The 12,727-nt window shown below is 49.0% G+C and overlaps 1 protein-coding gene across 1 annotated transcript; it reads left to right on the plus strand.

Moving 5' to 3' along the window:
• The first annotated feature begins 8,756 nt into the window (after nt 1-8,756).
• On the plus strand, nt 8,757-12,259 carry LOC135813155 (uncharacterized protein K02A2.6-like). Its single transcript, XM_065326373.1, has 4 exons — nt 8,757-8,873; nt 9,299-9,311; nt 10,450-11,208; nt 11,358-12,259. Exons 1-4 carry the CDS (start codon nt 8,757-8,759, stop codon nt 12,257-12,259), a joined length of 1,791 nt encoding a protein of 596 aa, XP_065182445.1.
• Nucleotides 12,260-12,727: the final 468 nt, after the last annotated feature.

The following is a 12,727-nucleotide window of genomic DNA, read 5'->3' on the forward strand; positions in this document are numbered from 1 at the left end:
CATTTGTCCAGTCAGGTCGGCAGCCTAACTGTTGTAGTTGTTAATCTAACATTACTTCTCCATCACAGCCTCAGCTCAACCGTCACCACTGGACTGCCTTTTTACACTCTTTATATTACACTCTTTTTATTGGCGTATAACCAAGAACCCGGAAAACGACTACATCTTGACAAGACGACAGACCAAAGACTAGCTCACACAGTTTCGCGCATGCGCACAACACCACCAACCAATGACGCGTGTCCACAGCGACCAAGACGAAACAAACACGTGACAACAAATCTACCACAATATCCCGACCAAAAAACACATACCGTCCTCGGTATGACCAAATAAAACACAATACGCAGAGAGACGCAACCGCAAACAGCAAAGTAGCCACAGGACCAACGCATGTAGCTCCCCAGAAAAAAAAACCAAGGCAACCAAAGCCAGAAGAAAGAAAGAGAGGTGAATGTTTTAAAGAGAAGAGAAGAAACACTGCATTGCTGTCTAGCCACGCACACACACAAAAAAACACAGGCTAAACCTAAGCCTAAAAACCGATGAGCCCTGCCCATCCACACAACGCCAGCCAAACCCATGACTGTCACCGAAAAAACAAAAAAATAAATAAAATATATACATGACAACGACAAACAAGCAGCGAGTCTTGCTCCCAGCAATGAACCGGGGCTCACCCTGATCGGACGTTCGTTGCCTTCGATGTGGACTGCCACAAGGAGAACCAACCGTGGTTCACCATGATCAGATGCTAGTTCCCAAGACAAGTAGCAATTCAAACAAACTCCCGCATGCACGCACGCATGCACACACACAAACACTCACCGGAAAACAAAGAAAAGAAGAGAGATATGGAGAGAAAAAAGGCGGCGCATTCCCAGCCAGCACACGACTTCGGAGCAGCAAGAAGCTGACGGTGAAGCTGATACTCTACTTGTATCAGGACAACGAAACGGCGGACGCACAGCGACACTTGAACACAGCACAGCGGAGGGCGTCAGCTTGATCGAATTGAGTAGACGACGACGTGGACGGGACACCGGACGACGACACAGTGGACTCAAGTGGATGACGACATTGCGCGACGACACAGCACGACGACACAGCTCCACGACGAACGTTCGAACACAGACAGGGTTGACGAATAAACAAGGACAGTCCAGCAGTGACGGGAGCAACACACATCTCAGGGTCGTGAGCTGCGGAGGCAGAACTCCGCGTCGAGAGATAGTTGGGCGCCAAATGTTGTAGTTGAACTTAGTCGGTAGAGCATGAGACTCTTAATCTCAGGGTCGTGGGTTCGAGCCCCACGTTGGGCGCCAAATGTCGTAATTGTTAATCTAACATTACTTCTCCATCACTGCCTCAGCTCAACCGTCACCACTGGACTGCCTTTTTACACTCTTTATATTACACTCTTTTTATTGGCGTATAACCAAGAACCCGGAAAACGACTACATCTTGACAAGACGACAGACCAAAGACTAGCTCACATAGTTTCGCGCATGCGCACAACACCACCAACCAATGACGCGTGTCCACAGCGACCAGGACGAAACAAACACGTGACAACAAATCTACCACATAACCGTCGGTAAGCTTGTGTTTGGATCCCGTTCTGCTCGATGTGGTAGATCACAAACTTTGATATCGCACAAATTGATCTCAGCATCGTGCGTACGGTATTTTATATTCAGAAAATCCTAAAGTGTCTCTGTGTGTCCGTCCTATGCCACGAGAAACTCCAATCAGGCTCTTATGTCCTCTGCCTTCATGATTGAATGTCCACTTCGTTTGAACAACGAACACAACAATCGAGGACGGCTTTGCAATGAAAAATACAGCTATACTGGAGCTGAAAAAGAAGAAGAAGAAAACGTGCTCAGGATGAGACTCGATTACATGCATACTCTCCCAGCAGGTGAAACGCATTTTTTTGTGAAAAAATGCGTATCGCCGACTGACCAGTAATTTCGCCTGACGCTTTATCTCACGTCTATCAGACATACATACTACCTATATTCTCATATGCGAGCAACGCTCTCATGCCGTTGTCACACACTTCCCTTGACAGGCTAGAACGACTCCAGAGGAAAGCCGTCAGAATATGTCTCAAACTTCCCCTTTACACACACTAAGAACACTCCCACCTTTTGCATCGCATCAAATGGCCAACATTATTTTCACGCTTTAAAGACATATACTCTTCGCGCATTCCCTGCGCCACAATTATGCCCCACACAGAGGTCTAGCCAGGATTTTATGCCAGCCGGCCAACGTTCTAGTGAAAATGCATCGTTCTGGGGGCTGCGCCCCCAGACCCCGCAATCAGTTACATATTCACACAGACACACACACACACACACACACCACTACAAATCTTTCCTTGCAGCTTGCATCTCCTTTCGCTTCGTCCAATTATGGACATTCATCAGGCAGTTGTGACAATGTGATTATAGGTAAATAATTAACAAAATATGAAAAAGGAAGCAAACAGCTACATCAGCATGGATCATGTGTTCACCAACGTCATGCCTGCATGCAGTGTACATTGGTCATCTGACTTGCACAACAAAGAAAGGCAGTAAACATTGGTGCAAAACTGGTCATCAGTGACTGAGATTAAAGTGATAAATGCAACACATTACGGTGAAGAAAACGTATTCCGAAATGCAGCATGCACAAGACCCAGCCTAGGCACGAATGGCCCACGATATGACAGTCCAGAGTCTGTAGCTAGCTGTCAGTGTCACAGCCGTGTAGCCACCGGAAGCAGCGAACCATGACCCGACCTACACCTGTAGCACCTGTTACATTTTACTGGCACTCTGCACACAACGACTTTACATGTAACGTACTCAAGTGCATACTCAAGTGCATTTGAGCGTGATCGTGAGTGAAGAGCTAGCACTGAGCCTGAGTAGCCAGCTGCATGTGATCTACTGACTCAGGTGCTAGTGCAGTGCACTACACTACAGTACAGACTCAGTCTACATGCTTGACCTCAAGTGGGTGACTGTGTGACCTCAAGAGTGGAGTGCATGCCAGTACGCCCTACTGTACTGTACTGTACGGGATCTACGCAAGTACAGTGCACTTCAGTGGAAGTAGTTTTCGCTGCCGCCGTGCCGGTCGTCCTGTTCTGTTTCCACGATTATTCGGACATTGTAGTGGCAGAAACTGGACCTATTTTCGACAGCTGACAGTGGTCGACTCTTACCTTGGCGGAGGATAGTGGGCTTGGTGACATGATTGAAAGAAAAATGATCCTCGAACACAGCGTGCTACAAATACTTGTACTTGTAGAAACTGAAAATTTCTCTAAATCCCAATTGTTTGCCAGCCGGCCAAAATAACCCTTGGAGCTGTCTCAGCCGGCAGGTCGCCCTCCCAGCCGGCATTCTGCCGGCTGAGCCGGCTTTGGCTAGGCCTCTGCCACAACATATACTCTCGCTGCATACTGCTAGCAGCGTGCAACCTTCGTATACTTTACCTCGCTCTTGTACTTGGCACTTGCCAACTCTGCGGACTGACCGCTGTCTCCATTCTCCCCTGTACACGGCCCTTCATTACTTTGATTGCTTGCCCACCAAGCTTCGCGAAATCCCTTCTCGTACTCTCTTCAAATCCCAGATATCCCTGCTGTTGCACAACTCTGTATGCTCGTGTAGCGACCACCCCTGCCCGTACACTTACGTAGTCATTAACCCCTAGGCTCTGCCCACCCAATTCTTCCTCACTCTTTCTCCTTTCTTACACTATTATCTCTTATTGGCCACTGGCTATCGTGTGAATAAAGATTTGAAACATTCTCCCCACCAAAGGCGGCTTCAGCCAACTGAATCACAATTTAGGCCGAGTATCCAGGGCCACATTGAGAGACTGTCGGTCCAACTCACAATCTTCTGAATCAGCACTCTCAATTCGTTGACAACAAATGACAACAACTTCGCAGCAAGACATACCGACGGATACTCACGCAACCTGAACAGGATACCGGTGAGATCTGGCAGCAGTGACGGATCAGGATCGACCATGTTGTTAAGCGATGCTGCTCCGGTGCACGCAGCCGACGCGTTGAAGACGACTCATGTCTTTGTTGTTGTATCGCCGCGGCGGAATACTGCGTGATGTGGCATGTAGTAACCAGCACTCTCTGGGTGTGGCTCTTTCTCGATGGCGTCCAACACTAAAATGGTTGATCAGGTTTTCACCATATGCTGTCCGCTGACCTTTGCGCTCCAACTGCTTCAGTAGCGCTTTCGCCGCTGCCATCGGTTTGCTGAGGTTGACTGTGGCGGGGGGGGGGGGGCTTCTCCAGTCATCACAGCAATCCAACCTGGTAGAATGTACCGCAACCATCAATCGGGAAGTCGGGTAACATCTTGGTGACTTCGGGAAATTCTTCCATTTTTCCATTAGCGGTCTATATCGACACAGCTGAAACTGACAGCTGCTGGTTGGGCAGCGCACTTAGCTGGACCCTACAACTTGACCCCGACAGTCAGGCACTCTGCTGACGCAAATTGATGCTCGTCACCCATGATCGGTTTTGTCGTCTTCGTCATACGACCATGGGCGGTTTCATAGGCCATACCGTCTTCGGCGAATGCTTTCATGTCCTTGGTATAACACTTTTTCTCAATCATGAATGCCTTCATGTTAGTACCGACAGACTTCAGCAGCATTTGCCGTACTATTGACGCAAACAGTCCAGTCTCGTCCACCTGGCTGGTCCCACTGCGTGCCGACGTTCTGCGGGTCGATAACTCGGCATTGCAAGTTTCGCCCACTTCTCTGTTTCTCTTGTTGTTCGTACCACAAACTGGTAAAACCTCTCATCGCTCTTTTGCACCATGGACACCAATACCTGCCATGAGAATGCCCCAGTAAAATAATAAAATACAACAACAAAATACAACAACCTGCCAAGCCTTGTCGGCGGTCTTTCCATGTGAAGTCAGCAGCTCACGCTTGGCGTCCGCAAACATGCTGCATCCATAGCATGCGCTCTCTAGCTTGCCACCTGACACAGCGATGTGCAATCTGATCAGGTACTCGTCTTCACTAAACTCGTTCTGTGCCGCCACGTGCTCGAATAACTCAAGGTAGGACTCTACCGTTTGCTTACCATCAAACTTAGGCATCTTGATGGCTGGCTTCCTCGTAATGGCACTACTATTCAGGATTCTGCTGTCGTCTCTAGAGGGTCTGGTCTGCGTGATGGGCTCCTCTAACTCCGCAACCCTCAGCCGCAGCTCCGCATTGTCTCTAGCCATACGCCTGACCGTTCAAAGTCAGCTTAGCCTCTAACTGAGCCATGCGTCTCAGATCCTGGCGTGGTCGCCAAAACGCGTGGTCAAGAAAATTTAATAATTCAAACAAACCAGCATGGCATAGCCTAGCATAGCAGCACCTAGCAAGGGAAGCAAGCAGGAGTTACAGTCATGACGAGATTTAACAAACATGCCCTGAAGACCTTTCCCATGACAAGGCCATACTCACACACGCGCACACACACGCATGCACGCACGCACGGATGCACGCACGCAAGCACACACACACACAAACACACACACACATACACCCACCCACACACACACACACACACACTCACACAAACACGTACATTTGTTATCGCAATTTAAAAATTCACACAAATTGAGTGTCATGATACACACAATGTCATAACAAACATTTCTATAATAATAACTTTACCATTTGCATGTCTTTATCTGTATACATTTCCTCATTTAATTTCCTTCATCTTTCTGTGGGAACCGGACCTATGGGCCGGTAAGAAGGCAATCATGCCTGTGCAATTGGTGAAGTAAAATAAAAGTCAACAACAACAGCAACAACACACACACACACACACACACACACACACTTACACACTGCGATAGTGTGTTATATATAAGCAAAGAGAACATAACTACGTAGCCAGATATTTTGGAGATTGACTCATAGCCACCCAAATCGTGAATCTTATAACAGCATGAGAATGCTGATTATGAGTGAGGTACAGCATACACCCACATTATGCTGTAATGGCATGTGCGCATCACGTGTACTTACTAGCTTCAGTGGTTTTAGCCGAAACACTAGACCCTTTGCTCTCCCCTCCAGTGTGTTTGGCTTTTAAAGTACAACTATAATCAGTAGCATGCTTCAGCATAGCAACTGTTGCAGAGTCAGCGGTACCAGACCACGTTCCAGGTGGTCCAGAGCCCGCTGTCATAGAAGAGCAAGTAACAACATACTTTCTTTTGGTATGACCATTCCATTGGGCGTTAGTCAGACCTGTCCATCGTATAGCCAGGCTTTTCGGGGCTTTTGTCACCGCAGTATTAATAGTTGGTTGAACTGGAGCTGTGCAAACGCAGGAGCAGGACATTTGTGGTGTCGTCAGGCAAAATAGCACATCCTAGTACATTAAAACCCGCGGGAAGAAGATGACGGCATCCACTAATTTAGTATCTGTCTAGCCCGTAGGTCAGAAAAATCCTGCAACGTTTGAACGATCACCCTGCGAGCCATATTTTTGAAATTCTCTTCATAGTACCGTAAAATCCCGCCAGAGCGCCCCGTCTCCCCCATCCGCCCCTCCCTGACTTCTTGTCAGCGACGTGACTGATTGTATCCCCGTATGACTCTGTCGCAGTCTGTGATGCCGTACAGTACTGCAGACGCGTGCTCGACTCCGTTGGAAATGTACGCAACAGTGACCACCCTCTTGACCATGGATCACACAAACCCTCCAAACCCTGCGTTTTGTCAGGTCTGTGCGACTCCTGGCTCTTGACCTTTGGTCGGTGTACGAGATGCACGAACAGTTTTCGAAGGGTGAGTAGTTTTTCATGTAGCACTGAATGCGGCAAGTAGGACTCACCCATCCGCCCCTCCCCATCTGAACTCAGGCTGAAGCGTCGAGGAGGTAGGGGCTCTCTGGCGGGATTTTACGGTATATCTTCCACCATTGAAATTTCGAATTTCTTGATGAGAGGGGTGGCTTGGAACCTCGATATGGCTTGTTCCAGGCATGCTTTGGAGCTAAACCCTGTTGAAGTAGTGGCGGGGATCTGCCCTGCAACTGCTACAACACAAAATGATTCGATCTGAGAAAGCGTGAGACCGCATGGATTGTGCAGTAGTAGTTGGATTTTGATATAAAATGACGGCTTTGAGCAGCAAAGCCAAGTTAGCCCACGCATGCACGTGTTTTGTCACGGGTTCGTCACGCGGCACATGAATAAAAATTATTTTTTCCGAAAATGGTGGATGAATAAAATAATAATAATCTTGCGTGGCCGCTTTGCCCTGCCTCGTGTCAGCAAAGCAACTTCCTTGTCAACAATTTCTGTCATCCAGTTAGTCAAAGTGACTCAAGGTCGTGTTTTCTCCGTTTTCTCCTTTGTCTCTCCGCCAAGCTGTACAAGAGTATCAGTTGTGCTAGTCTGCGTAGACAGGCGCTGACTCGTGTGAGCTGGAAGCGCTTGAAAATTCACAACTTCAAACAGCGATCGATCGCGCTTGGTTGAAATATTTATTTGTTGCGTGGGCAGACAAAGTAGCTCATGGTCGCAGTAGTGAATTTCCTGGAGCTCATGAGGCCAAGCAAGAACTACTCGAAGCAGAGAACCAGTTATTTAGGCCTCGACATGGCGAGTGTCGTTGACGCCAACTCAGAAATGGCTGTGATTACCTGTCAAAAAATCTAGCCAAAGAAGTAGACAAGGACCAGAGGCATTCACATGGACAGCGTACGATGGTGGTTTGCAACATGCTACTACTGCTGGAGCGACGTTGAGTGCAGAGACGATCGTTGATCATCTACGTATCAGGTGTGGTTTTCAAACGCTTGTGGCCCTTGATGTGGATATGAAGATTTTATGCCCACTGTGCGTTCGTTATGCACCACATCTGCTGTGCACGTGGCATTACTCTATCTACCTGACCAGAAGTTATTTGCCTTTCTAGCGGCTTTGAGTAGTCCACGCGCACTAGCTACACAATGCGGTAACTGCTGTCACTGATCGGAACCTTGTCCTTGCCGCCAAGGTGGTTCCTCCTGGCAGAACCTTCATCCGCCAACGTCTGTATCTTAGCTGGACAACTCCGTCTCTTCAGTCAGTAGTCAACATCGACACAGAAGCTCGCTTGGACATCGAATGGTCGCGCTCCTTTGTCGCAAACTGGAATAGCCAATCCTTCTTCTACGATGTCGAGCGTTCAAAGTCCCCTGACCTTGAGCTATTCACGGATGCCTCTGATGTTGGCTTCTGCGGTTTCTATCAAGGACAATCGTTCTTGGGGCAATGGGCCGCTGAGATGCAGCATGAACCTATTATGATTACTCCCTTCCGAGAACTGGCATCCACAGCCAACCAATGCCTGGTGCCAACTTCTCCGCTCAACTCGCCACTCTGATTGTTGCCAGCAATGATCTCATGAGCGACTCAGACCTTTAAGCCCGGTATTTGCGCACACATAATCTGATGTACCTGTAGTGGATGCACATCCCACTGTTTGTCATTGCATCCTTTTATGTAACATGTATGCATTCATCCAGCCGCGCTGTATGACATGCCAGTTGTACCGTACGCACTTTAGCTGTACCTGCCTGCCTGGCTTTTCCTTTGATCTCTCTGTCGTTCTCTGTATTCCCACACACTTGTGATTTGTAGTAACGAAGCTAGTTACAAGATGTCTTTGGTGCTTTTGTAGAACCACTACAGTACCCAGGTTCGGCTATGGCCAAGTTCCGGTCCCTGACCGCTACTGCCGGCAGCTCACGGCCAGTGTTTGTGTTCGTCGATGGCGGCTACTTCTCCCGAGTTTGCTCGACTAAGATCCTCAACTGCAACCGGGTGAGCTCCCCTTCTGTGCGCATTGGCGGGGCCACGCTCATGGCTCACCAGAGTACAAGTGTCTGTAAAGCAGCCATATGCCGTGCAGGCTGCTGGCGATGTGCATCATCCGATCACTATGTCAGGCGTGCAGCCGGTATGCCCTCTGTGCAATGGCTAGCAGCAAAGACTGGAACAGCCCACGCTCATGTGGTGTTGAGAACAGAGGTGAGGTACATTTGTAGTGTTGTACAGTGTCGTTCAGTCCGCTTGTTGTGCAGTCCTTGTGCCGGTGTGGCTCTGTGGGTATCACATAGGGGTTTGCTATGGTTACTTGTAGGAAGTTATGCTAATGAGCGATGCCGTGAGAAATGCTTGGTCGTGAACACTGGTTTTTGGGAGGGTCAAATGCATTTGCCTCTCAGTGTTGTGCTGTACTGTCTCAGTGTTGTGACACCTGTATGTTGTTGTGTGGTTGACCCGCCGGTTTGAGGCATGGGTGGTCAACTGTGTATGTTGTATCGGTGTGTTCCCGTTTGAAGTTGCCGGGCCACCATGTGGTTGACCCGCTGGTTTGAGGCATGGGTGGTCAACTGTGTATGTTGTATCGGTGTGTTCCCGTTTGAAGTTGCCGGGTCACCATGTGGTTGACCCGCCAGTTTGAGGCATGGGTGGTCAACCGTGTATGTGTATCATTGAAGTTGCAATACGTACATTTCTGTGACTCGCCCGATTGCTGTTGCCGGGCACCTACGCATTTATTTGCCTCCTTGTGAAGAGATATCTCTTCTGGTTTATTGCATAATTCTTGGCTCAATGTTATCCACGGTGTCGCTCGATGCAAAGTCTTGTAAATATTTAACAGACAAAATTGAAAGAAAAAAAAACTATGGCAAACCCCACTTCCTTGTATTCTATCTGCTTGGTGTACATGTGTCCACGTTTTGTACGTTTGGCACGCACATGCGTGCGTGTGTATGTGAGAGCGTGTCCGGATAAATGTGCATATTGATGTTTTGTTTGTTTTAAGTTTTATTGTGTGTATGCGTGCATGCATGTGGGTTAGGTATATTTTTCGCAGTAAAAGAGTATTTATTTGTAGAGCTTGTGTTGATACAGATTCCTAGGTTCAAACCCCAAGATAGGCAGTTAGTTACATTTTTCTCTCCTTGCGTATTTTGTATCTGCATGTTATTACCCTTTCCGTGAGTCGTTCGTGAGTAATGTATGAGTCGTGTTTGGCTAAACCCGTATTTCCTCACTTTACCCGTACGACTGTCTGTTGTGAACTGTGATTGGCTGCTAGTATTATTGTTCCAGAATGTTCCCGAGCTGTGAACTGTGATTGGTCAATTATGCTAATGTTTCTAGAATTTCGTCGGCGACCGGTTTTCGTAGATTGCTGATTGGTTAATAATCTAAAACATGGCTGCCGCTTGCCGTGTGTTTTGTCTTCTTGCATTGGTCTTTTCTTGTGCTCTTTCACTTCTTATCTTTACTTGCCGAGTGTGCAACTAATATTCTGTCCTTACGAGTATTCGTAAAACCACAAAGTGAGTGCTTTATTTGAGTGTGTGAAATTGTCTCCGAGGGCCAGCTACTACAGATCAACACCCTCTTCCATGTGTGGAAGATGTGTTCGCCACTCTGGCTGGAGGACAACGCTTCGCCAAGATCGATCTGAAACAAGCGTACCTCCAGATGGAAATAGAGGAGGAATCGAAGCCACTTCTCACACTGACAACGCCCCTGGGCTTGAATCAGCTCAACCGTCTCGGATTTGGTGTGGCTTCCGCACCAGCGCTGTGGCAGCAGGCCATCGACCGCACCCTGCATGGCGTTCCACGTCAGGCCTGCCTGCTAGATGACATCATCGTCACCAGTCCCGACGACGACAAACATTTGGACAATGTGGAGAGCATCTTGGGTCGTCTCTCCAACCACGGCCTGAGAGTCAATCCAGCGAAGTGCACGTTCTTCGCAGATGCAGTGGAGTACTGTGGTCACATTGTCAGTCGCCACGGTTTGCGCAAGACTGATGACAAGATCAAGGCGATCAATGAGGCCCCTGCACAACAGAACGTGTCCCAGCTGCGCAGCTTTCTGGGTATGGTATGCTACTACCAGCGCTTCTTGAAGGACTGCTCCACGACTCTGCACCCTCTCAACCGCCTGCTCCGAAAGGGTCAGTCCTGGCATTGGACAGCTGACTGTGCAGCAGCATTCAAGACCATCAAGGCAGCTATCGCCTCGGATCAGGTACTCATGCATTTTGATCCCGACCTGCCGGTACAGTTGGCAACTGATGCATCACCCTACGGCCTGGGAGCGGTGCTCTCGCATGTTCTGCCGGACGGTACGGAACGGCCGATTGCCTTCGCGTCACGTTCGCTTACCGAGACCGAGAAGCGGTATGCCCAAATAGATAAGGAGGCCTTATCTATCGTCTGGGGGTCCGTAAGTTTCACACGTATCTGTTCGGATGATCGTTTATGCTGCTGATAGACCAAGAGCCTCTGACAGCCATTTTCAGTCCGAGCAAAGGATTGCCAGCTCTGACGACAGCGCGTCTACAGCGGTATGCCATATTCCTGGCCAGTATGAGTTACCAGATCAAGTATCGCAAGTCAGGTGATCATGGAAATGCTGACGGCTTATCACGACTGCCCTTGCCGCACACGCAAGAGGAGAGCCTGGACTGGGCAGAAGTATTCAACATGGCCCAGATTGATCCGCTTCCAGTGACAGCCGTGGAAGTCGCTCGCCACACCGCTCGTGCTCCAGTCTTGGCAAAGGTCCTAGCTGGTGTTCGTGACGGGTGGTCACACTCCCCAACCGACGGTGACATGCAGCCATTTGCGAGGCGCAAGAATGAACTGGGACTGCACCAAGGATGTCTTATGTGGGGAATCCAGGTTGTCATCCCACCCCTACTACGCAAGCGAGTACTCGAGGAACTGCACACAGGCCATCCAGGCATGGTTCGTATGAAGTCTTTGGCCCGTAGCTTCATTTGGTGGCCAGGCATTGACGCTGACATCGAGACAACCGGCAAGGTCTGTGCTGGCTGCCAGGCACACCAGGCAGCACCACCAAAGTCACCACTCCATCCCTGGGAGTGGCCATCCAAGCCATGGCAACGCCTCCACATTGATTTTGCAGGACCGTTCCAAGGGCACATGTGGCCGATCATGGTGGATGCCCACAGTAAGTGGCCGGACGTTCTGCCAATGAACAGCACCACTGCTCCAGTCACCAATCGCCGTCTCCGGGAAGTATTCGCCCAGCATGGTTTGCCTGACCAGATCGTCAGTGATAATGGCCCGCAGTTCACATCCGATGAGTTCCGTCGTTTCACTGAAGCCAACGGCATTACCCACACCTTCTCAGCACCGTACCACCTGTAGATATCGTACATGCAGTTGTATGTAGTACTATGTACACACGTGCAGGCATGCACGTGCTTGTACCGCTTTATGTATACCAAGAGAGAGATGACATGGCGCACTTCTGATAGAGAACTAAAGAAGATCTGTTTAGCACAATGGCTGTCTTGTGAGTGACTGAATAGATGTCTACATTGGCGCCTTGAACGAAAATGACAAAGGGCAGGACGCCCAAGGAATTTGTTCATGAATATGCTGCGAGCAACGTCAGTGCTGATTTTGAACTCTGGCTCGAGGACATAAAATGATTTCCTTTCAATCAGTGAAGTGACAGCAGTAGCTGACAAGAAACGCTTGTTCTTGAATCTGGCTGGATTAGCAGTGAGGCGCATTGTGAAAGGTCTGGTTGTCACGGTGGAGTAGACACAAGATGGCTCACCTGGAGATGAGTACCAAGCCTTGACGGACGCATTGTTGGCACACTTTCAA

Source organism: Sycon ciliatum, chromosome 3 (assembly GCF_964019385.1).
Source record: "Sycon ciliatum chromosome 3, ocSycCili1.1, whole genome shotgun sequence".
NCBI classification, from domain to species: Eukaryota; Metazoa; Porifera; class Calcarea; order Leucosolenida; family Sycettidae; genus Sycon; species Sycon ciliatum.